The 24,782-nt window shown below is 51.6% G+C and overlaps 1 protein-coding gene across 2 annotated transcripts; it reads right to left on the bottom strand.

The window, feature by feature from the left end:
* Positions 1 to 744: 744 nt before the first annotated feature.
* LOC138634849 (spectrin beta chain, non-erythrocytic 1) lies at positions 745 to 24,507 on the bottom strand. 2 transcript variants are annotated; one of them, XM_069722033.1, is made up of 36 exons: positions 24,394 to 24,507; positions 20,362 to 20,575; positions 16,011 to 16,162; positions 15,112 to 15,285; positions 14,722 to 14,813; positions 14,540 to 14,620; positions 14,340 to 14,455; positions 14,086 to 14,198; positions 13,702 to 13,889; positions 13,497 to 13,614; positions 13,029 to 13,187; positions 12,613 to 12,915; positions 12,335 to 12,488; positions 11,334 to 12,204; positions 11,114 to 11,251; positions 10,268 to 11,024; positions 9,924 to 10,126; positions 9,278 to 9,368; positions 8,930 to 9,076; positions 7,939 to 8,202; positions 7,527 to 7,751; positions 7,337 to 7,426; positions 6,957 to 7,235; positions 6,734 to 6,864; positions 6,307 to 6,511; positions 5,857 to 6,231; positions 5,523 to 5,767; positions 5,301 to 5,439; positions 4,822 to 4,906; positions 4,067 to 4,263; positions 3,868 to 3,974; positions 3,740 to 3,782; positions 3,139 to 3,350; positions 2,892 to 3,065; positions 2,695 to 2,737; positions 745 to 2,580 (listed from the first exon to the last, which is right to left on the bottom strand). In XM_069722033.1, exons 2-36 carry the CDS (start codon positions 20,516 to 20,518, stop codon positions 2,371 to 2,373), a joined length of 7,038 nt encoding a protein of 2,345 aa, XP_069578134.1. In that variant the 5' UTR covers positions 20,519 to 20,575; positions 24,394 to 24,507; the 3' UTR covers positions 745 to 2,370. The 2 variants fall into 2 exon arrangements, with proteins under 2 accessions (XP_069578134.1, XP_069578135.1); XM_069722034.1 differs by lacking the exons at positions 20,362 to 20,575; positions 24,394 to 24,507 and adding an exon at positions 17,957 to 18,036.
* Between the last annotated feature and the right edge of the window lie 275 nt (positions 24,508 to 24,782).

Raw genomic sequence — 24,782 nt, 5'->3', positions numbered from 1 at the left:
GTGACGTCACGTTGGACAACCCTGTTGCCAATGGCGCCACAGTTCAGGTGGTTTGTAAAAATACGTCAGGGAGCGAAGGACAACGAGGGACAAGTGAAACTAATCAGGGCGGGGCCAACAATCACGCAAAGGACAGGAAGTGAAACAAGACAGACACAAGAGGCGAGTCGTTTCAAAATCAACCAGGAAGCACAAAACCCAGACTGACCTGAAGACCACAAAGCAGAAAATAAGTCCAAACCAGAAGAGCCGACTCGGAAGGTCCCAGCGGAACTCAGTGTTGACAGTCTGACTCTGGGGGACGAATTCACCGTGACACAACACACTGTCAAGGAAAACCCACCTGGTGTCTCCTGACCTGACCCGCCTTCTTCGGTCTCGGACAGTGAAGCTCCGCCCCTCTTGAAACCTGTAGTTTCTGTAGTGGAAATCACTGCAGGGACTCAGGAACACTTGGCTGTAAACAGGCACGTTGCTCCTCAAAATCTGATGTTTCTCTGCTCCAGTTTCAGGTCCACGGTGAAATCACAAATGATCTCGTACCAGCGGACATAGAAACGTGTGGAGCTCCGTCAGCTCACGTCACCTCCTGTTTGGAGATGTTGATCAAGAGACGACACTCGTCGTGCTGCGTTCAGGAACTCTCTGAACTTATTGATCGACCTCCTACTTGCTCTGTCACAGAAGACGTCTGGTTGGTGAAAACATGTTCTGTGTGAGGCGTGTAAAGAAAACAGGAAGCCGTAAAGTTTAAAAGCTTTAATGACATCGCACATATTTGACAGAGAGAGCGTTAAAGTCTACAGGTGCAGTTTCATACATGAGAAAAGCTTTTATGATCTAACTTTAAATATTCAGCCTGGAACAGCTTCTTCTTCATTCCTATAGATGCAGATCTGATTGTGCAGTAAGATGGCGTTAACTTCCATACATGTTCAGTACGATAGATATACAGTGACGGAGAGCAACATGAGTATCAAAGAGCAGAAAACCCAACGCAGCGCGGTGCCGACAACAAGCAAGCGACCTTCATCAGTCCACGGAGGGACGTCCAGCCGGGCCGGGGGACGATGCCGACGGGCCGGGGGACGACGCCGACGGTACGCCGCCGACGGGACGCCCAGGCGAGCCGGGGGACGCCGCCGACGGTACGACGCCGACGGGATGCCCAGGCGGGCCGGGGGACGACGCCGACGGTACGCCGCCGACGGGACGCCCAGGCGAGCCGGGGGACGCCGCCGACGGTACGACGCCGACGGGACGCCCAGACGGGCCGGGGGACGCCGCCGCCGCCGGCGCCGCCGGTCGACATCGCCGCTTCCACGTTACACACTGAGCTTCGTTACTTCCAGCAGAAGGAACCAAAGAAAACGTATTAAAAGAAGAGGAGTTTAGTTTCAGGTGAGTTTCAGGCGACGGGCTGATGAAGCATGCAGGTGGACATTTCTACATCGTCATCCTCGGAGGAGACGGAAAAGAAAAAGGCTGCAGAGACAGAAAGGTCGAAACAAGAAGAAACTAAATGCACTGTTGGTCCAATTTCTCCACGGCAGAAGAACGTCGGTCGTCTCCGAAGACGCAAAAACTCTGAGCTGCTCGGAAAAATAGAAAAATAATTTCAGAAAAAAAAACAAAAAAAACAACAATAACAACAACACGTGAAGCGTGCGGTCGCCGCCGACGCCACGAGAAACAGCGAGGAGACGACTGATCAGCCAATCACCTACCGATGAGCTGCGATGTCACAAACCGCTGTGACATCACCGCCTCGACGTGTCCGAGCGACGTCTTCCCGCCTCGCGACCGAACAAACAAACAAACAAATATCAAAACAAAACCAAACAAAAAAACGCATTCAGAGTAAACACAAATAAAAATCGACGTCGCGCTTTGGTGAAACTTTTCCCCGCAGTCAACCTCTGCCATTCGCTGTTCGGCAGTGACATCACGGCGATGTCACCACCAGGTGTGCTTGTTTCCTGTTCCCTCGGAAAGCGGATTATTGATCGGACAGGCGCTCCGGTTCTCCAGCAGAGCTCATCCCGATCGATCGATCGATCAATCAATCAATCGAATTCACGGATGTTCTCCAACATGGCGGGAACAAGTTTGGTCGCAGCACTGTGTTTTGAACAGGAAAGGTCAGAGGTCAACGTGCGAGAAGGTGAAAGTGCATCTGACTTCAGGAAGGTTTCCACCTTCGTGAAGCGAACAGCCTCCGAGGTCGGAGCGCGCTCTGATGCCGATTCCAGTTCGGAAGTTTCCCGCTGAAGAGACAAAACGTTCGTAAAGAAGCTAACGCCGGCGTGTTCGAGCATCAGAGCGTCCGGACTCGTCGTTTCACCAAAGCGCCGCGTCTCTTCCTTCCTACTACTTCTTCTTGCTGAACAGACTGAAGCGCTTCTCCTTGTCCTTCTCCTTGTCCTTCTCCCTCTTCCCGGGACTCGACTCCGTGGTCAGCGTGACGGCCGCCGGCAGCGTCTGAGCGCGCCCAGAGGCCGGCGTGCCGGGGTTACTGCTTTGGACGTCGGAACGGTCGGAGGCGTTCAGGATGGCCTGGATCCAGGTGCTCATCTCCTCCTGCAGGGGGCGACACAGGCCGGTGTTATTACTATTATTACTGTTGTTGTTGTTGTTATTACTGTTGTTATTACTGGACGCTTCAACTAAACGTTTTCATTGGATGGAACTCACCTCATCTTTGGCTTGGAACAGGTACTCGTTTCCATCGGAGACTCTGAAAGACAGGTGAGACGGAGGTGAGACAGGTGAGACGGAAGTGAAACGGAGGTGAGACGGGAGGTGAGACAGCATTGGTGCCTCTGATCTGGTCTGTGTTCCCTGACCGGACCTCTGACCCGGTGCTGTCAGGCGTTACCCGAGTTTGTTACCTGAGTTTGAAGACGTGTTTCTTCTTCTTGTAGTCGGAGGCGACGTCACAGTTGGCGTCCTTCAGGCTGACGGGTGGCTCGTTGTGATAGGCCACGCCCTGACCGGCCGCCTTGCTGTCCTTGTAGAAACCCATTTCCTGGTTGTTGATGACACAATACACGTTGTGCCACGACCTGCCAATCACAGAGCAGAGGAGTCAGTGAGGGCGGAGCTAAGCAGGCCATCTTGAGCGGCTGAGGGTCTCACCTGTTGGAGGCCTTCTTGTTATGCCCCTCCCATTCGTGTTTGCGGTGCAGCAGTCCCTCCAGCTGTGAGGACGAGTCCTGGTTCTTGGCGGGCAGCGTGGATGACTGGCTCTTCCTGCCGGAGGTTGGCGAGGGGGTGGGGCTCGGCTCCTTGGAGCTCCGCTCAACAACGCCGTTCACCAGATCTCCTCCGTCCACTCCGTCCACTCCGTCCTGGACCGGTGGAGCAGACAACCCATTAGATAATAATAATCAGGGTTTTTTTGTCCTCGATGACACTCAAGAGGTTCGGACTGTAAATTAAACTTTCTCTGATCAAAACTTCAAAATAAAGTTCCTGTTTGAGAGTATTAATAAATGAATGAATCATGTGGTTGTCGTTCTGGATGATTGATTTTAAATGTAGTTTTAATCAGTTTGTATGAAATCTTCACGAGTGAAGTGAAGTCACATCTGGACTATTATTTGGAAAGTCAGTTTTAATATCCAGTTCTGCAGGTGGACGTTCATCTAAAATGTGAAGCTTCTTTTATAATCAGGAAGTCAGAACTTCCCTGTGGATTTTCAAAATAAGAACAGAATGATGTGTTCGTGGTACTGACCCGAGGGGACTCCTTGTCCGACGGGAGGCCGTTCTGAGTGACGCTGCGGACACAGAAGATGAAATCACTCCTTACTGTCTCATCATAAACGTGCTCTGAGTGTGTGCAGGTGTTTCTGGAGCTTTCACCTCTGCTGCGGAGCTTCCTCCTGCAGCACCACAGCTGCCTCTGGAGACGGCGGCCTCCTCCTCCTCTCCTCCTCCTCCTGCTGCCTCCTCACTTCCAGCAGCTCCAACTGGAAGACAGACGTACAGCTCTTCATCATCGCTACAAATCCTCTTCCTCCTGATCGCCACCTTCATCACTACCTTTCATCACCGTCCTCACCGTCGTCAGCCTCTCCAGCGCAGAGAAGCGCTCCTCCCACGTGGCGGCCGACTTCTCGAAGGCCTCGTGGCGCTTGATGAGCTTCTCCACCTCGTCCACGCTCTGGCCCACCTCCCTGCTGGACAGGTAGGGCTCCTGGCCCAGAAGCCACGCCTCCGCAACCCCCGCATCCCGGGAGAATTGGTGCACCTCCAGGACTGAGGAGGAGGAGGAGGAGGAAGGTTAGACTGACGCTTCGTCAAATGGGGGGTGAAGACAGAAACAGCTGCAGGACAGTGAAGGCGACGTCTGTCATCTGTTTACTGATTCCTGAGTTTAACCTTGAAGGCAGCGCCTCCTACCGGGTAACTACCTCTGAACATCAGTTTTTAATGAGGTCTTTGCGTTACTGCGGCGCGTCACTGAGGAGTGGTATTGCGACGTGTTACTGCTGCTGCCAGTTTAACTGTTAAATAAGCTGCCGGTTGACCGATCAGATGTTTCCTGTCAGAAGAGTGAATCTGTCAGAAAACAAAATGATGAAGAGGAGGAGGAAGGCGTGTCAGAAGACGTTTGGACGAAGCAGCTGCACTTCGTGACTCAACCACCTGCAGCGTTTCCTGATTGGTTTGACAGCAGAAGACGCTCGGTCGGCTTCGTTAAAGGACACCGAGACCCGGAGGACTCTTCATCAGCGCTGACTCAGCGCAGCCGCGTCCAATCAGCTGCAACCTCTGAGGTTTACAGAAAGTAAACAAACAGAAAGTGAGTCTTACTGAGTCGCAGCCACTCCCATCGGTCCTCCCACTTGTCAATCATCTCCTTCCTCTTGTCCGTCAGCTGCAGTAACTTCTCTTTGATCTGAACAACACAAAACAAATTGAGCTCCGCCCACAAAGACTTTCACAATAAAGTCAAAATGTTTGCAGAATACAGTTGCAATATTACAAAAACAATTTGACAAAATACAAATGTTTTAAATAAATACAAATTTAACAATATGACATTTTCACAAAAACCTTTTTATCATGTTATTTACCACTTTTTCATTTTATTTCATGTTTTTCTTGTTATATGATTTTCTTGTGTCGTGTCTTTTATTTCTCGTTGTGCTGTGACATCACTTTCCAAACATGACAACTTCTCTGGTTATGAAAGACTTTCCGTCCCACTTGTTTCATTTGTTCTTTGACTGAGTTGCCGTTTCTGGTTCTGGTTCTGGTTCTAGCAAGGCCACCTCTGTGTTTGGACTCACCTCCTCTGAAGCGTAGTGCTTCCTGGCCAGCAGGGCCTTCCCCAGCTCGATGCAGGAGGTGAAGCTGTCGTTGCGGGCGTCGATCTCAGCCTTGATGCCCTGGTGGTTGTTCATCAGCAGCTCCACGGAGGAAACATCTCTGAAACACACAAACGGCTCCGGTCAGCGCGGTTCTGATCCGCTGAGGTTGGCTGACGTGCAGCAGATCGGGGGCGGGCCTACCTGGGATTCTCCTGGGCCTTGATGAGCCGGATCACGTCGTCCATCCACAGCAGCAGGTCTCGGACCATGCTGAAGAACCGGAACTTGTCCCCGGTGTCGAGGAGGCGGAGCCGGCGTCCGTCGCAGGCCTCCAGCAGGCTCCTCCAGGCCTCCAGCACTTCACTCTCCCGCCGCTGGATGTCGTCCGCTTTGTCTCCGGCGTACGCCGACTGCAGGCGCACCGCGTCCTCCTGCAGCTGCCTCACCTGCAGCACGGGGTCAAAGGTCAGGACACGCGAGATAACAACAGCATCTTGTCAGTCAGCCGACGGATCATCAGGTGCGGCGGTCTCACCTGCGTTCCCAGCGCCTGGATGTCGTGTTCGAAGGTGGTGTGCATCCTCTGCAGCGTCTCCACCGTGTTCTGGTCGCGGCCAACCTCCTCCGGCAGCTTCTTCTGTTTGTCCATGATGCGTCCCAGGATCTCCTTGGCGTCGTGGTAGAACTTGTGGAGCTCGAAGGAGGCGGCGAGGATCTGCGTGCGCGTGTCGATGAGCTCCAGCAGGTCGGCCCACGCCTCGTTCAGCCCGTCCTTCCACTCCGCCACTGTGGCCGCGTCGCCGTGCCCCGCGTTGATCAGCTCGTCCGCCTGACGGTTCACGGCGTCCACGCGCTCCTGCCCGATGTTCCCGGTGTCCCGGGCGAACTCCCGGAAACGCTCCTGTAGCATCTGTACAGCAGGTCGGAGGTCAGAGGTCAGAGGTCAGTAAACAGTCTGAAGTAGGAACACAGAGCAGGCACTTACCGTGACGTGCTCGTAGTCCTGTCCCAGCTCATGTGACCCAGCCACCACCTCCCGCTCCGCGATCCACTGCTCTAGGTCGTCCACCTCCCGGTTCAGCTGGAAGAGGCGGAGCCTCTCGTCCAGTTTGCCCCGCCTCTCTTCTGACAGGTCTTTCAGACCCGCGTACAGCTTATCCACCTGAGACTGACGCATGCTGATCCGCTCGCTGACACACACACACACACACACACACACAATCCTGTCACTGGATGGACTCGGTCCCTCAGACAGAACACACACACAGACACACATATGGAAAGGAAGTGCTTTCCTTCTGTCATAGCTGCCTTCAAAGTAAAAGCAGTGTGTCCTGGTTTAGTCAGATAAATCATTGGTTACAAATTAATATTAACTCCTGCGATACTGATTATTGATTATTGACCAGAACCTCTCGGGGTGTCCGTCCCCCACCAGTCCTCTGCTGGTCTTGGACAGCAGGTGGACAGTCTCGGCGTAGTCCTCCACCGCCTGCTCCACGATATGGTGCTTCTTCAGCATGGTGACGGCGCTCTGCTCGTCCTGGTCAAAGCATCACATTCATCAATCAGTTAATAACCTGCATCACGTGGGTGGAGTTTAGTCGAGGTATGAATGACTGGTGCCCCGCCCACCTTGGCCTTCTCCTCTGACATCATGTACAGCTCCTGCTCGCTCATCCAGGCCTCAGCCTCGGCTGCGTCGAAGTAGTACTGCTGGGCCTTGTGGGCCTCCTCTAGCCGGCCGTGCCGACGCTCCGCCTCCTCCATCAGCTGCCGCCACAGCTGCTGCAGGTCGGCCAGGCGCTGGCGGATCACGTCTGCGTTGGAGGACTCGTCCTGCAGGAGGCTCTGGCTGCGCTCCAGGATGTCGTCGATGCGCGGCTGGTGGCCCTGGATCTCCTTCTGCAGCGTCTGAGGATGTTCATGCCGACAGGAAAAGAGTCAGGACACAGACAGGAAGTACAGGGCACACACAGGAAGTACAGTTGAAGCCCTGAAAAACGCGCCCCCACCTGGTTCTTCTTGATGAGCAGCTGAACCGTCTGAAGGTTGTGTCCGTGGTCGGTGCACGTGGCCACAGCCATCCGCTCCTGAACCCAGAGCTGCAACCAAGAACCAGAACCACAGTGAGGGTCTGAAGTGCCAGTTCTACTTCTGAGGGGTCAGTTCTGGTTGGGGTCAGATCTGGTCAGGTCTACTTACGATCTCGTCCTCGACGTCCCGGTTGAACTGGTGAACCTCTCTGGACGCCACCAGGAAGTTCTTGCGGCGTCTCAGCGGATCCAGCAGCTCCTGGAACTTCTTCTCTACCACCTGCCTCCGGCCGTCCACCTCCTCAGTGTCCTTCACCTCCTGACCGAGAGCCTTCACCTGGCTCTGCAGCTCCACCACCTCCTTCTGACGCACCTCCACCTGGTTCTCCAGCATCTGCAGGGGGGACAGTCAGACTCAGCCTTCTGCTACACCTGCACTGTACCACCACCACCACCTCACAGTCCTGGTTCTCCAGCCCGGTTTACTCACTGAGCAGGAAAGCCTGATCAGCGTGTAAACCGGAACCCGGACCAGGTTTCTGTGTTCTGTCTGCGCCACAGGAACCACAGGAACCACCTACCTGCTGCTTCTTGAGCAGGATGTTGACGGATGTCAGGTCTTTGCCGTAGTCGTCGGACTGGATCTGACCCTCGAGGCCGCCCAGCCACTTGTCGAGGTCGGCGCAGCTCTGGGTGAACAGCTCCGCCTTGTTGGCGTCGAACAGACACTGGGCTTTGGTCTGCGTGGTGGACTCGAGCTCCTCCCACATGGTATGGAGCGCCGACAGCTTCTCCTTCACCACCGCGTCCGTCTCTGGCTTCTCCGACACCAGCAGCATGCCGTCCTGAGGTCAGGAAAGAAAACCCGGGTCAGGTCCCGGTTCACTCCTTGGATAATGGCAAGTAATGTCTCGATCAATAAAACACCCGCTGCTCTCCGACAATTTGATAATTTGTGATGTGGATTCAGTACTTTGGCTCTAAGTGATGTCATTTCTGCACGGATTAAAGAAAATGACCACAGGGAGCTGTTAGCCGTTCGCTTTTAGCCTGCGCTGTGCAGTGTAAAAAGCATAAAATATCCCACTGGAAATTAACCTGAAGAGAAATGAGACAAACTGACGCTTCAATTGAGAAACACCATAATAGCGAGCTACTGCTAACGAAAACATGTTAGCCTGATATGCTAATACGAGCGTACGGGCTAAATAATTGGAGCTTAATAAATATTTGCATTGTAAAGCTGCACTTATATTTTTATGAATTTCTCTACTACTAACAAGCTAAATATGTTAGCTAGGGAGCTAACTAAGCTATCGTTATCTGACAGCTAAACTTAATTATTACATCATGTCAGAACCTACTGACAGAGTTTATTTTTGTTGTAATTAATTTTGAGCTTTAGCTAACAATAGTCATCCAGCAGGTGTTTCTACCTGATGTTGCAGTAAGAACTTCGATCAGCAGCTTCAACTGAACTTTAAACCATTAAATCAACCGTCTGTGGTTCCCCATTACAGAAGCAGTTCGCTCGCTCAGCTGCAGTTCGAAGCTCCTGAACGACCCCTCTACCTTCTGGATCTTGTCCAGCCACTCTTTGTTGGACTGCAGTTCGGCCATGAAGGCCTGATGCTTCAGCCACTTGCTGTGCAGGTTCCTGGCCTCGTCGTAGGTCATGTCCTGAGCTGTCAGCATCTTCTCGTTGATCCACAGAGACAGCTGCACACAAACACAAAACATCCAAGGGATCATCCTCTGGGGAGCAGGAACACGTTCAGGACGTATTTATCTGTCTCTGAACCAAAACGACCCCGCCTCGCCTGGAGCAACAATTACACAACATGTGTCATCTTTAAAATCAGCCTGGACTGCTTGGATAACTCAGATCTGTATTATTGCGTAACCTCAGGTGAGACCGACCTCCTGGCAGTCCTGCAAGAACTTCTGCAGGTCTCGGTTGTCCTTCAGCTTCATCAGCAGCTCCACGGCAGCCTCCCTGTTCTTCTTGTGCCTGAAACGATGACGTGCTCAGAGTGACTGACTTTAACAAACCAACAGCACATTTACACAACCAAAGGACCCACAAACTAAAGGATCAACACTCCTAGTGAGTGTAACAGCTCCGACCTCTGCAGAGGGCATCCATACTATATTTCTAATCAGTGGAGGGAAATTATAAACTCATGTATGTGGCTGTTCTGGAGCTTCTGAACCAACGTCAAAACGAACCGCGAGCCTCCATTTAAAGCCAACAGACGACGTAATGAGACAACATGGAAGTTCAGTCATGGCAATTGTGTGGGCAACTGTGACTCAGATGGTCACACACACCAATCATTAGATTGGCGGTTCAAACCACATGCCAAAGTGTCCTTTGGAAGGACGCTGAACCCAAAGTTGCTCTGAGAACCTTCGTGGCCTTTGGTGTGAACAGAAGGCAAAAACTGCACTTTGTAGACTGCTCAGGTAAAAAGGATCTCTATAATGAACGATAACGGTCAAAAGCTCCAGAACAGACACTTCTGGAAGGCGTCCTGTTAAAGGTTTGGAGGTAGCGGCGGCCTACCTGTCGTCGATGGAGCCAACTCTCTCTTGGATGCGTTCGGCGTTGACGTTTCCGTCACTTGCCAGCCGCCTGCCGGCCTCCACCACACCGTTGATCTTGTCCTCGTTGGCATCCATGGTGGTCATGAAGTCCTCCTGCTTCTTGATGGCGGCCTCGGCACCCTCCAGAGTGGTGGGCATCTCGGTGTGAGCCAGGACGTACTCCTGCAGGAAAAAGACACGTGGTTCAGGACTGAGGTGGGTTTGTGCTGAGGATGACGCTGGAGGGAAACGCACTGGGACCTCTGAGGACATGAGCGTCCATGTTTCAGACAGACTGCAGTCAGGAGGATCCTGTATGTTTACCTGGTTGTTGAGGAAGGCCTCGGCCTGCTTGGTGTCCCGCAGGAACAGCTGATAAGCGTGGGACTGGGACAGCAGGTTCTGACGGTTCTCCCACATCTTGTGCAGTTCGTTCCATCCGGTGTCGAGCGCCTGCAACCGCTGGCGCAGGAACATGTACTGCGCATCCGTCTGGCCTTGCGTCACCATCTCGCCCATGTCCCGCATCTTCTGGTAATCTTCCTCGTAGTTCTGGATCTCATTCTTGATGCCTTCATGTTGGGCCATCAGCTTCTCGGCCTCGGCCAGCGTGTTGGGCATGTCCTCTGAGGCGATGGCTGTCTGAGTGCGAGACAACCAGGACTGGAAGTCGTCCAGCTCACGCAGGAACTGCTGCAGCTTCCTGGCTTCGCCCAGAGACTCCTCTCGGTTCTTCAGAGTGTTCTTCATTTCCTCCCAGACAGCGGTGATCTCAGCCAGGCGGCCTGTGATGGCCTTAGCCTGATCAGGGTGCTCCTCGGCCAGCCGCTGGGCCTCGCCTCTCAGGTCGCCCAGCTTGTCCTCGATGGCGGCCAGGTCGCGCTCCATGCCGGTCAGTTTGCGCTGCAGGGCCATGACCCCGGTGAGGTCGTTGCCCAGCTCCTGGGTGGACTCGATGACTTTGGTCTTCTCTTTGATCCACGACTTGGTCTCGTTGCAGTCAAGGTGGTAGTTCTGCACACCCAGAGCTGAGTTCAGGGACTCCTTCTTCCGGTCCACCAGGTCGCGGAATTGGCTCCACCTGGAGGCAGAGAGGAGGACCATCACTGTAAAAGCAGACCAACTAACTCTTCTTGGACTGTTCATCTCAAACCTTCAGTGCATCTGTACCTGTTGTTGAGTTTGTCCTGCTGGGTCTTGATGTCCTTCTCGCTTGGGTGACCATTGTGAATCAGCTGCCGGGCGATCTGGTTCACCACGGCAACGCGAGAGGCCTGGTTGTTCGTCTCTGGCTCCAGACTCTCAAACCTGCAAAGGACACATTCCCCATCAGTGCTGGTTGACAGAGACGTATAATTACAAGCAGGTAAACACAACCGTGTGATCCTACCTGTGCTGTATGACCTCTAGGTCCTCCAGTTTTTCAGGGATCTCCATGCTGTTCAGCCACTGCTCCTTCTCGTCGATCCAAACCTCGCAGGCATCAGCCTCACTGAACATTTTGTAGAGAGCCAAAGCGTCTTGCAGCGCCTGCTTCCTCAGCTTCGTCAGCTCCGACACCTCTCTGTAGCGCTCCTCGATGCCAGCCAGTCGACCGCGCACCTCCTCTGACTCCGCCTCCTCTTTGGGCAGGGCGGCGGCCTGCTCGTGGAGCGAATCGATGACCGATCTGTAGCTGGCCACTTCCACCGCGGCGTCCTTGTGTTTCCTGACCAGCGCCTGGGTCGAGAATTCGTCGTGGCCGGTCTCTCCACTGGAGACGATTCGCAGAGCGTCCAGCGTCCAGGCGTCCACGTCATCTGCGTCAGCCTGGAACTGGTGCAGGGCCAGAGCTTCCTCCAGCCTCTTCTTCCTCACCGCCGCCAGCTGCTCCAGGGCCGCCCACTGAGCCTGCAGGTCAGCGATTCGCTCCTGGATCTTCGTGGCAGCGAAGTGGCCGGCCTCGACCATGGCCTGGCCCTCGGCGATGGTGTGCTGCAGGTGCCCGGCACGGCCGCTCATCTCATCCTCCAGGGCACTCTGCTGGCTGAGGAGGCGCAGCGCCCCCGTCAGGTCCTTGCCGTGCTCCATGGATGACAGGATCTGCTCCTTCTCACGGATCCAGCCCTCCTCCTCGGACATCTCCCAGAAGAACTTCCAGAGGCGGCGAGACTCCTCCAGGCGGGCACGGCGCTCTGCGGCCAACTGGGTCAGCTCCTGGTAGCAGAACTCCAGGTGGGCCACCCGGTCCTGGATGACCTGAGGGTCGCATGGTTTGTAGCCTGGACAAGATATTAACAGCACATTTTAGGGTTTGAAATAACAGACAGCTACCACAAACCAGTAAAGAAAAACACAGAATAATTTAGAAAAAAGCCTTTGAATCCCGGGGGGACTAGAGATGGTGCTCACTACTGTCGTTGCCAGAGTACTTGGTGGCGTTGGTGGAGACTGCCTTTACTCTGTCAGCCTGAATGGCGATGTCGGCCTCCACCAGAGCTTGTTTCTGGAGCAGGTCCTCCACACCCAACAGATGTTTCCCGTAATCCTGAGACAGCAGCAACATCTGGAAACCGACAAACAGAGAGGACCGGACGTTAGAGCTGCGACCTGCTTCCTGTTCAGATCTCTGAACACTTCCTGGACTTCTCTCTGATGAGGGGGCGGGGTTAGTTTGGCTGTAATCGTACCTTCATCTCGTCCATCCAGTCCATGATGTAGAGCATCTCCTGGAAGACTCTCTGCAGGCCCAGGTTCATCTCCAGCCTCTGCCGGCGAGCCTTCAGCAGCTCCAGCAGGTACTCCCACAGCCGGATCACGTTGTCCTTTCGGGCCGTGATGCGTTTGATATCGTGGTAGTGCTCCACCTCCAGCTCCTTCGCCACGGAGACCACAGCTTGGACTCGCTCCTCATATGCCGCAATGTCCGTCTCAATGGCCTCGTGCTTCTTGGTGGCCGCCTCGACAGCCTGAAGGTCGAAGCCGAAGTTGTCCTGCAGACAGGGAGGCGTTCACGGGACCACAGATATAAAACCCTCCAGATGTGTGACGGGACACACCTGAGAGCTGTAGGCTGTTGCAGCGACGCCAGCAGATGTTTTCTTACCTGTGACACCAGTCTCTGGTTTTCACTGAGCCAGGTCTCTCTCATGGCCGCCTTGCGGTCGAAGCGTCTGGCCAGCTGTTCCAGTTTCTCCTGACGAATCAGCTCCGTCCTCAGAGCCAGCTCCCTCTCATGTTCCGCCTTCTCCAGTCGCTCCCAGGCCTGTAGGGACGAACACGAGACCGGTGTCAAATGCTGAGAAGCAGCAGCCGCCCCTGGTAACGAGAAGCTGCTGCTGTCGGTGAGAAGACCTCCGAGAACCAAACGGCCTTCTGCACGGTCTGAATTCAGAGTCACACTGAACTCAGAGTGACTCTGAATTCAGAATTCTACCTTCATTTAACCAGAACAGAAGCTATTTTCGGTTTCCTCCATCTTTAAAGATTTCAGAGGTCTAAAAGCTCTCCTCAGTGGTGATGGTTGGAGGATTTAAAGCTCGATGAGCGGCTGGTGGTTTCGAGCAGCTCTGACCTTGTTGATGTCTGAGATGAGTTTTCCCTCGCGGGGCATGTAGACCTTCTGATTGTTGGCTCTCATCTTACTCTGGATGGTGAAGAGGAGAACCTCCAGATTCCCCTTCTCGGTGAACCTGAGGGAGATCACAGAAGAGCTCAGAAGTCTGCACAGGTCCATCTAACTCTAACAGACAGCAGGAGGAGGAGCAGGAGGTTCTGACTTTGGAGGCTTCTCCACGGTCCGGTAGGTGTTGAAGGCCTGCAGCTGCTGCTGGACTCCCATCAAAGAGTTGGCGAACTTCCTGTTGTTGAGGATGATGATGGTCTGTTCGATCCACTCCAGCAGGTCCGAGGCCAGAGACTCGTACTTCTCGATCATCTTCTCCGTCTCAATGGCGTTGTCCAACACCTGGACAAAAAAAACAGAGACACTTAAGAACACGGACAGAACCCCGGTTCTCCAGACTGCAGAGGAACATCGTCTTCTTTGTAATCTGAATAAATCAGAACGCTTTCTGAGCGCTGACGAAGACGTCACATTTAACACAGGATGGATTTTCACTGGAAGACGTTTTCCTGAATGTGTGACGACGTGTTCCGCTCACCTTCCCGATCCGTTTGCCCTCCACCTTCAGAGCCTTCATCTTGGAGAAGTAGTGGTAGTACGTCACCACGTAGGTGATGACCGACTTCTCATCAGGGTGGTCCACACTGATATCTGCGGACAGGGGGAGGAGTCAGGAGGGTCGCCATGGCAACATCAATTAACTCAGTGAGTGTTTGTGCTTAAAGTGGTTCGTTATACTAGTTAGTTTCGGTAGTTGAACGGGTTAGTTTCATTAGTTAAACTGGTCAGTACCCTCTGGGTCCAGCAGCTTGGTGAGGCCCAGGTGTTGCTCTGCCAGGTTGAAAGCGTTCTGCAGGTTGTGGTGAGCGTTGGACTTCTTCAGTTTATCAAAGTCGATCAAATCCGGTCTGAAAACAGAAAAACTTTACTGAGGAGGAGGAGGAGGAGGAAGAGGTGGAGGAGGAAAAGGAGGAGGAGAATGAAGATGTTACCTGTGTTTGTGGATGATAGCGTTAAAGGCCATCCCGTCTCTCCAGCTGGTGCTGAAGTTGTGGATGTTGACGTTGGGATACCTGAGGAACAAGACAAGAAGTGTTAGTCACTGTTCAGACAGGTGGTGCAAGTGATATAAGTGATGCAGGTGGTGCAGGTGTTGCAGGTCTGAGAGTCTCACCCGGCCGTCTTCATCTGACACCAAAGCAGCAGAGCGTCTTTGGCGGAACGCTTCTCTTTGTTGTCTTCAGTCTCCACGCTGATGTCCTGAATCTGAGGACGAGACACATCAGAGTCACACCTCCATCTGTCTGATGTTCCCACATCCACCTGTCTGATGTCCCCACCTCCACCTGTCTGATGTCCCCACTTCCACCTGTCTGATGTACACACATCCACCTGTCTGATGTCTACACCTCCACCTGTCTGATGTTTACACCTCCACCTGTCTGATGTCCACACCTCTACCACTCTGATGTCCCCACCTCCACCTGTCTGATGTTTACACCTCCATCTGTCTGATGTCCCCACCTCCACCTGTCTGATTTGCACACCTCCACCTGTGTGTTACCTGGAAGCGGAGGATGATGGTCCAGATGAGGCCCAACGTCAGGCGGTGGTTTCCGTCCACGATGTCATGTGACCCCATGTTCTCCAGGTGAACCCGCTGCTCCTTCAGGAACTGCAGAGCTTTGTCCACGTTCTCCAGACAGTGGATTCTCATCCGCCCTTTGGTGGGTTTTGGCTGGAGACAAACGAGGAAGAGGAGTCACAAACATTAGAAACAAACATCTGCAAACAGCCACAGTTTCTCTGACGTCCACTAGATGCTGCTGTGATCAAACTGTGTTGAAGTGAATGAGAATCTGTGTGTTAACATGTTTCACTGCCAGGGCGGACAGTCACAATAAAAGTTGCATAAAGATATGGGGAACTTGTTGTCAGCAAAGATACAAGAGGTGAGGAACCCTCTTCCTCTGACTGTCTTCTTGGCCCTGAACGCAGCCCAGGAAGTGAGTGAACAGTGAAGTCTCCTTGGTCCTCAGGAAGGGGCGGGGCCGGCTGGATGTGTGGATCCAGAATCGGACGGAAACTCGGAAACAGTTTCATGTTTCAGAGGGAAAACAGGAAGTGGGACACACCTGGTTAAACTCTTACACAGAGAGCTGCGTCTCCGGGGCAACGGCCTGACACTCCTAGGGCAATGGTCTGACACTTTTTAACGAGTGTGTGACAGTCGATTCACACAAAGTGAAGCGTCCACGTTTAAAGGAGGATCGATTGATGAAATGGTAACAATCTGATCATCAGTGTGTACTCAGAGTGTGTACATTTACTGTGTGTGTATTCACAGTGTGTATTAGAGTGTGTGTATATTGTGTGTATTACTAGTCTCTCTCCTGACAGTGTGTGTACAGTGTGTATATTGTGTGCATATAATGTGTATTGTGTGTATATTGTGTGTATTACCAGTCTCTCTCCTGACAGGACCTCCAGCAGCTTGATGAGCATGCGTCCATCTCTCAGGTCCATGTAGAGGTCTGTGATTCTGCAAGAGACTCTGGACAGGTGGGAGTTCACCCACTTAGTGAAGGTCTTCTTCTGGACCGCCTCCCGCTCATCTGAACACACACACACACACACACACACACACACACACACACACACACACACACACACAAACACACACACACATTTAATCCTGCAGGAAGTTACATCACTCGGTCAGTTGGAATGAACCCATCAGCTGACTCCTAATCAGAGGATCAATTATCTGCATGTGAGGATGATGATGTTCAGAGTGAATGAAGAACGGCTGTTCGTCAGTTCTTTCAAATTAAAAGAAAAAGGTTGTCACAAAGAGGACACCTGCCTCAGGCAACGAGCAGTCTAATCAAAAATCAATAATCATCAGCTGTCTCCATGACGACACAGAGTCTCAATAAAATCAGAAAATAAACTGACAGAGCAACATGAAAAACCTTTCCCACATTGCTCTTCTGCTGTGAGCAGCAGACTGTTCACATTTAGTGGAACTGTGTGCGAGCACTCCCTGTCTGCAATGCATCATGGGAGTTCAGACAAACATCACTGATCACTGTGACACTGAAGGGAACTTAAAATCAGACAGATTCTCAGGCAGCTTCTGAACTGGCTGTTTCTCTGGAGGTTTATTCTGAAAGGACTTCAGAGATGATGATGTCATCGTTATCTCTGAGTGTGAACATGCGTGTTTCACGTGTGTGATTTTTGATGATCAGTATTTCTTTGTCTCTTCAGGTCTTCAGGAGTAACTTTGACCCCGAGAAAACAGGAAGGCTGTGGCATGTACATGAACTCAGGAAGTTTGTTTCAGTCATTATGCAGAGAGTCAATCAGGAGCCGCGCCTCAGACGATGATGTCACCTCAAACAACTGACTGATTAAATATTTTTATTTTAGATTTCACTGCAGCACTTTGTAGCTGTACATTTTGTCTGGCTTTTTATTTTGATAGGCAGACTGTTTGAGGTGTTTTGCAGCAGGTTTATGGTTCCTCAGGTGCACCCTGTACTCAGCAATAACATGTTTAAACTTTAACCACGAGCAGGTCAAAGGTCACCGATACGCCCTTCTCAGTGACCTTACAGGAAGCGAAACTCATTCATACAAAATAAAAGCTGCTCAGACTCTTGGTGCTGCAGCCATGTGATCAGAGGTGATACTGAGCATGCTCAGATCCACTCAGGTATCAGACCTGAGACACCCCCCCCTGCAGTAAAAGGAGACGTGACCCGATTAGACTGGGCAGAATCTGGACCGGGTCTGAACTCGGTTCTGGACCTGAGAAGGCCGGTTGTTCAGGTCGAGCTAGAAAGAAATCGGAGAGGATTCTTCTGTCGTCGTCCCCTCAGCAGCGTTAGACCCGCCGCTCCCAAAGGTTGGGTCACGGCCCTGCGGTGGGTCGCTAGAGGTTTCGTTTGGGTCGCCAAAATAAAATTACAGAATTTCTTCCTGTGTTTTATTTAAGATTCCTGCTTGCAGCACCAGTTTGTGACACATGAGGGCACGTTGGTTTCTGCAGTGAGCCGAAAGAAACGGAAGATTAGCTGATAAAAAAAAAAAAGAGACGCAGACGACCGCAAACGTTAGCAACCTACGGCGGCCAGCATGAGGACGGACGAGACGCCGTCACCGCTACGGTCACAGGGGTCAGGGGTCAAGGGTCAGGTGGAGAGCCTCAACTCAGAGGAGGAAGTCAGGGCTGGTTTTAATCTGAAAGGCTAGCCTACATCCTGTTTGTTATATTGATGAGATGAAATAGAACAACATGACTCCGCCTCCGTGTTTATACGTTTTCAGGAGCTTTTCGTCCTGATCCGACCAATCAGAGCGCAGCGGGCAGCCTCCAGCTGCGCTTTTCTTCTTCTTCTTACCTTGCAGCTGTTTGAATCGACCCTCCAGCTGGCTGTAGTTCACCTGCTGCTGAATCGAGTCCACTGACCCCCACTCCACCTCCATCACGCCGAATGTCCACCTCCACCCGAATGTCCACCTCCACCCGAATGTCCACCTCCACTTAACTGTCCACGAGACGATTTGTTCTCAGACGGTAGACAGAATAAAACTCTCTGAGACGTTGACCATCGTCTCCAAGCAGAGTTCAGAAGCAGGAAGTCTCTCAGGTTTAAAAAAAATAAAAGTCCTCAGCCACAAAAATCTCAGAAACAGAAAATAAATCAATCTGTTCCAGGTGAAGACAACCTCTGAATTCTGAGATGAAAAGACGAACACCTCACACACACCTCGACTGGAGGCGGACTTCCTACCGATCAGGGATCAATAAAAACATCCAAGTCTGCCGGTTTTTCAGTCGCAGAAGAAGAAGTTTAAACTTCTGCAGCTGATTCTGAAGCAAGTCGGTGAGTCGTCAGGAGGCGAAAGAGAAGAGTCCAGAGGTCGCAGGACAACGAGCCCAGCGCGGAGTTTGTGTGTGTGAGTGAGTGTGTGTGGGTGTGTGTGTGTGTGTGTGTGTGTGTGTGTGTGTGTGTGTGTGTGTGTGTGTGTGTGTGTGTGTGTGTGTGTGTGTGTGTGTGTGTGTGTGAGTGAGTGTGGGTGTGTGTGTGCAGCAGCTACACGCGGCTCATTCTTCTTCTGCTGCGGATTTTTCCTGCTCAATGAGCTGATTGATTGTCCCGCTTCCCTCCTGACACACACACACACACACACACACACACACACACACACACACACACACACACACACACACACACACACACACACACACACACACACCCCGCCCACTGCAAACAGCCACCCCCCTTAACATTCGCTGTAAGAAATGAAAGCGTTCCTGAATTCCCAGCTTCAGTTGAACATTTTAAGTATTCAGTGAATTACTTTTAAAACGCAGGACATGAGCAACACCACTGTCAGTGTGACATTGCGTCTTGCAGCCATGAAGTTACACAGCAGGTTAATGCTCTACTCAAAACACACAGGAAAAGAAAACAAGGCTACCATGAGGCTCAAAGACTGAACACACAATACAGGGACTTTTTACAGTGTGGACGGTGTGTGTCAGCCAATGGCATTACAGCTTGGCAATGATGTCATCAGAGGGTGTGAATGGGTGGGGGTGGGGAGGGGGGTGTTTCCCTTCATTGTTTCTTCACATTCCTGACTGAAGGACAGGAAACAAGGAACAAACATCCTGCAGACAGACACACACACACACACACACACACACACACACACACACACACACACACACACACACACACACACACACATGTTTGTGTTTCTGTCTTTGTGGGGACCCTAAGTGACGTGATGCATTCCAAGGACCGTAACCCTGCACCAGAACCTGGCTCAATCCAGATCCCAAAAAACAGGTCTGAACCTTCAATCAGTCCTCTGAAGGCGAGGACAGACACACTGTCCTTTACTGTCCTGGTCTGAAACCAGGTCCTCACAAAGATAGACAGACAGGAACACTCACACTCCGGTCGAATCATTGGCATAACATTTTTTTTACGAATTAGAAAATATCAGCTCCAAGAGGCCTGTGGACAAACACTGAAGTTAACTACAACTCCCAGGATGCATTCCACCAACTGACAGCCAATCAGAGCTTCATGTTCATGCTTAGCTGCAGTTTTTCGCTTATTGTGCTAAACCTGCTAAATGAAAACAACAGAAAGCATCAGCAGCATTTTAATGCTGCACTTCCTGTTAACTGATCTGCTGGTTAGGTAGGTAGGTAGGTATGGTAGGTAGGTATTTACTTTATTAATCCCCGAGGGGACATTTTTTTCGCTACAGCAGCATACAGAAGCAAGATGGTTCACACATCTTTGATGACATCACTTTATTACATTTTGAAAAACTTTTATAAAAACACAGACTAAAACACCTTGTGGCGTCCCGGCTGAGAACCAGCAGCTCCATCTGATCCACAAAGCTAAAAATCAGTAGCGGGATCTGTTATAATGTTAGCTTCCACAGCTAACAGCTAACAGCTGTGCGGTCAGAGCTGACTGTCAGCCGACGATGAGCTCAGACTTAAAACATGCAGAGAAATCACTTCAACCACCAGCGAGCCTGTAGAGTGCAGAGCATGCTGGGAGTCTGACATCATCCCTTCACGATAAAATACATATGTGATCATTCCTTCACAATAAAATACACCTGTGATCGTCCCTTCACATTATTGTTGTTGTTGTTATAATTATTATTTTTCATCATGTGGTCTTCGTCATCTTGTTTTGTTGTTCATGTTCTACATTCAGATCTCAGGTGTGTGTGTGTGTGTGTGTGTGTGTGTGTGTGTGTGTGTTACCTGCGAGCGCCTTGATGCGGGAGCGTTCGAAGAGGCGGGCCGAGCTGTTCTCGTTGTCCCACTCATCCTCCCAGCGGTTGTTGACCGTGTCGTTGCTGCTGCTGTACTGCTGCTGCAGCTCCATGTGGTCGTACTCGGCGGCCACCGTCGTCATCATGACCTTTGACCTCTGACGATGTCAGCGGAGACACATCAGCAACTTCAGGACAAAAACCTGCGGACCGGACAGGAAGACAAGTCACTGCTCAACAGTTCGTCCTGAATACAGTACTGAGGATGGATCGCTGGAACCCAGCGGCCCCCCGCGGCTACAGACCAGAGTCCGGCCTTAAACCAGGTCTGATCAGCTGATCCTTCAGGTTCTGTCTGGACCTGAACTTCCCATCTGTTAACAGGCCGTGAGGCGTTCGGGGAACGTCGGTAAATTACAGCTGCAAAGCAACATGGGTCACACTCTGACCTGCATTAAAACCGAAGATCTGTTCTGGAAACTAAACTTTCTTCCTGTTAAAATGTGTTTTATTAAATGTTGCAAGGACAGGTGAAGTCCAGGTATTGGTCTACCTGCAGGAAGCTCCGCCCACATTAAGGCGACAGAGCGTCGTCCAATCACCTGCTGGCTCTCTGAAGGTTTTATGTTCCCACCTGACACTAATCGACACGTGTCAGCGCCTCTCTGAGTCTGTGTGATGTCCTCCCATTGACTGCGTGGGTCAGCTGACCGGCGCTAATGGAGGCAGGAAGTGAGTCAGGAGCCATTAGAGCACTCAGACCAGGACCAGAGGAGTCCTCTGGGACCCGCTAATGGACCAAGTTCCCCGAAACAGATCCACGATCAGTCTGAGCCGACAGCAGCGTTACAAGAGGTCAGAGGTCGTTTCGGAACGACCAAACAGACGATTATCATTTTAAGCTAACAGGAGCTAAAATTAGCCACTGGGCTACCAAATGAAAATCAACACAGCAGGTCACACACTATGTAGTGTCTCACATTCATGTGTACCAACACCCCCCCCCACACACACACACACACACACACACCCCCAGCTCTAAACATTTCTTGAATACCCTCAGGGGGATGAGTTGGTGTTGGTGCCTGTGTGTGAACAAATGGTTGAGTTCCTCAGAAGCAAACATTAAAACATTCCTGACGGTCACAGCTGAGGGCTGCAGCGTCCTCACAGAAACACGAGGACAGACAGCAGGTGTCCATCACCTGTCTGCAGCAGCAGCAGCTGACGCTCAGCAGGGCGACGCTTGGACACGTTAACATGTCAGGGACGTATCGCTGAGTCCGAGACGTCTGAACACAGTCCAGATCTGAACATCACGGATAGGAGGGATAGTTCTCCGAGGACCAGGACTAAACCAGACTAAAACCAGGATAAATCCAGGCTAAAACTACAGTAAGACCAGTCCTGAACCAGGCTAAAACAAGAATGACACCAGACTGTAATGAGTCCTAAACCTGCCTTAAACCAGTCCTTAAACAGACTAAAACTAGGCTAAAACCAGTCCTAAAGGAGACCAAACCCAGTCTTAAGTAGTCCAAATGAGGTATCTGTTTTTAAAGAGTGACCACAGGTAACCAAGGTATAAACATTATAAAACGTTCACTGACTGTTTGTCTCTAATGGACATCAGAGATAACGAAGAATACGAGGATGATGATTGTGGATTTGGGCCTGAGTGAACCAGTTAAATCTCTGACCAGGGGTTAAAGGTCAGGATTAAAAGGAGGCATTCAGAGACACACAGCAAAGTGATGAGGAGCAGTGGAGTGTGTGTGTGCTGCAGAAACAACAGCAGAAGAAGAATGAGCTCACTGCAGGGTGGAGTTATTGGATTTATTCAGCACACAAACAGTGATTTCCTGGTGAGCCGACCCCACCCGTCAACACCAGCAGCTCTTCGAGGTCGGAGCAAACAGAGGCAGTTTCACGTCTCACTGGATCTATATTTTAGTTTCTGTTTGAGTCTAGAACCAGAACCAAGACCAGCACAACCACCACCCAAAGTCCTGCAGCAATTTCACTGTTTTTGTGGTTTCAGTTCCTTTTTAGTTCACATCACAGATCAAAAGGTGGCACTATGGGAACGTTTACGACTCCAGGAACAATCTGGGAGCGTTCTGGAAATGTTCAGTCTGAGTCCGCTTTAACTTCCAGTTCTGGGTCTGAATAAAAGTCTTCACACAGTTTAACAACAACCTCAACTCTTCAACTTCTGCTGACAAGAATGAAACATTTTCGGAAAAATTCACCTTCAGTTCACTGAAAATCTGAAAATCCACATTTACTCAATCTACAATGCACCTGAACACACGAGCCAGAGCAACTGTTCAGAACCAGCCCTGAAGAGGTTTAAACCAGGTCCAAAACCAGGTCCAAACCACATCAAACACGAAGTCCAAACCACCTCAAAAACTAGGTCCAAACCACCTCAAAAACTAGGTCCAAAACCAGATCTAAACCAGTCCAAAACCAGGTTTAAAGAAACTCAAAAACCAGGGCCAAACTGAATCCAAAACAGAGTTAAAGTTTAACAACAGTCCAAAACCAGGTTCTAAACTAGGCCCAAACCACCTAAAAAAACGAGGTCCAAAACCAGTGCCCAAACCAGGTCCAACTTCAGTCTAAACGGGTCTAAAACCAGCACCTGTTGGGAACCCTCTTCTGTCTCAGCAGAGTTTTTGTTCTGGTGACAGAAGCGTCTCAAATGTTCTTTAACATCAGAAAAACCTTCGTAGAAAACATTTTAACTGACGGAGTGGAGGTTAAAGGAACCACAGGAACGTCTGTGTTCTGTGAAGACTTTTATGGATCTCTGGGAGAACGTTCTGGAGACTTTAACACTGAAAGAACCGACGCAGCATGAGAATATTATGAGATCCCTGATTTTGGACCATCAGAATGTTCCTCAGATGTTTATTCAGGTATGTTTGTGTCGATGATGAAACGCCGGCCAACATTATTTCAGTGCTGTCAGAACCCTTTAAGGAACGTTCTACAGATGTTCTGTGGAGGTAAACGGAACTACACGTGAAGCTTTAATCAGAGTTTCTGGAACATTTATGTAAAGATGAAGGAACCACGCTCCAGACAGGAACAGATGAAACCGTTTGGGAACGTCAAGATCGTAGAGTCCCCCGGATGTTTCCAGCCCATTTCCAGAACGTTCCCTGAATGTTCCTACAGTCGTAAAGTTTCCAGAATGCCTTTTTGATCAGTGATGCAAACTAAAAAGGTACTTAATCGTAAAAACAGAATCTGCAGAAGGACTTGGTTCTGGACGTAAACAGAAACACAAACAGATTCTACCGAGCGGAACCTGAAGGCAACATGAATGATGTGTTTTGGAGAAACCTCAGGAAAACCTTCCCGGGACTGAGCCCGGTATTTGGGGAGTGTTTGGGGGTGAGGGCCCGGGCCTGCTCCTTCGCCGGACCTCCAGCATCCCGCCGCCGTTTTCCAGCATTTTCTCCCGGGCTGAGTGAACTGCGCAGCGGCCCACGGAGCCGCACACAGCCGGGGACAGCAGCTGCAGGCCAGACACATCCTGCCCGATCTGCCGCTAAAAAAACAGCTGGTATGTGCGCAGAGAGCCGGACTCCAGTCTGTTTATTGTCCTGAACACACACATTAACACCCTTCACCTCCTCCTCCTCCCCCTCCTCCGCGGCCACGCCTGTTTTTGCGTCCTTGCATGGCGCACCGTTATTCTCCTCCATCCTCCGGCCCATTAATGGCTGCTGGTGGGGCGGGGGACGAGCGGCGGGGATGCGGGCTGAGGGGAGCCTCGGCCCGTCCACAGAGAGCGGTTCGGGCCGCGGGGAGGAGTGGGCACCGGGCCTCCGGGAGTCCGAGGACTTCTGTTGCTAAGCGGAGTCCGTTTGGCCACAATGAGCCGAGTCTCCCCGACACGGAGCGAAGTTAGCAGCGGAACAGAGGCTCCCGCTGCCCCCCTTCCTCCAATCACTGCAACAATAGAGACGCAATAGAAACAAGTAGAGGCAGAGCAGCACGAGCTTACCTGCTGGAGGATCAGACCGAGGCTCCAACTTCAGCTGAGAGGAGACGAGTCCGCAGACCGGAGAGCACCGAGAGCACCGGAGGGAGGCGGGAGGAGGAGGGAGGGGGGAGGGAGGGGGCTGCTGCTGCTGCTGCTGCAGGGAATGACGGGAAAGAATCCGCACTGCCCCCCTCCCCCACCCTTTCCCTCCCCCACCCTCTCCCTCTCCCTCCCCCACCCTCTTCCTCCTCCTCCTCCTCCTCCTCCATCAGTATGCATCAGTGCGGGTCTGATTCGGATATACAGTCCGGTACTGTGATCCGGATCAGACCCGTATCCTGGTTTTCATCTTTTATTTCTGTGCCTGGACTTTGTGTTGCGTTCACGGACCGACTCCTGCTATGACTCTG

This window comes from Brachyistius frenatus, unplaced genomic scaffold (assembly GCF_029030835.1).
Source record: "Brachyistius frenatus isolate BFR_SWC_R1_liver_20210118 unplaced genomic scaffold, ASM2903083v1 Contig_281, whole genome shotgun sequence".
In the NCBI taxonomy this organism is placed as follows: Eukaryota; Metazoa; Chordata; class Actinopteri; family Embiotocidae; genus Brachyistius; species Brachyistius frenatus.
Note: the sequence above shows the minus strand (reverse complement) of the source record. Positions and strands in the feature narration are given on the sequence as shown.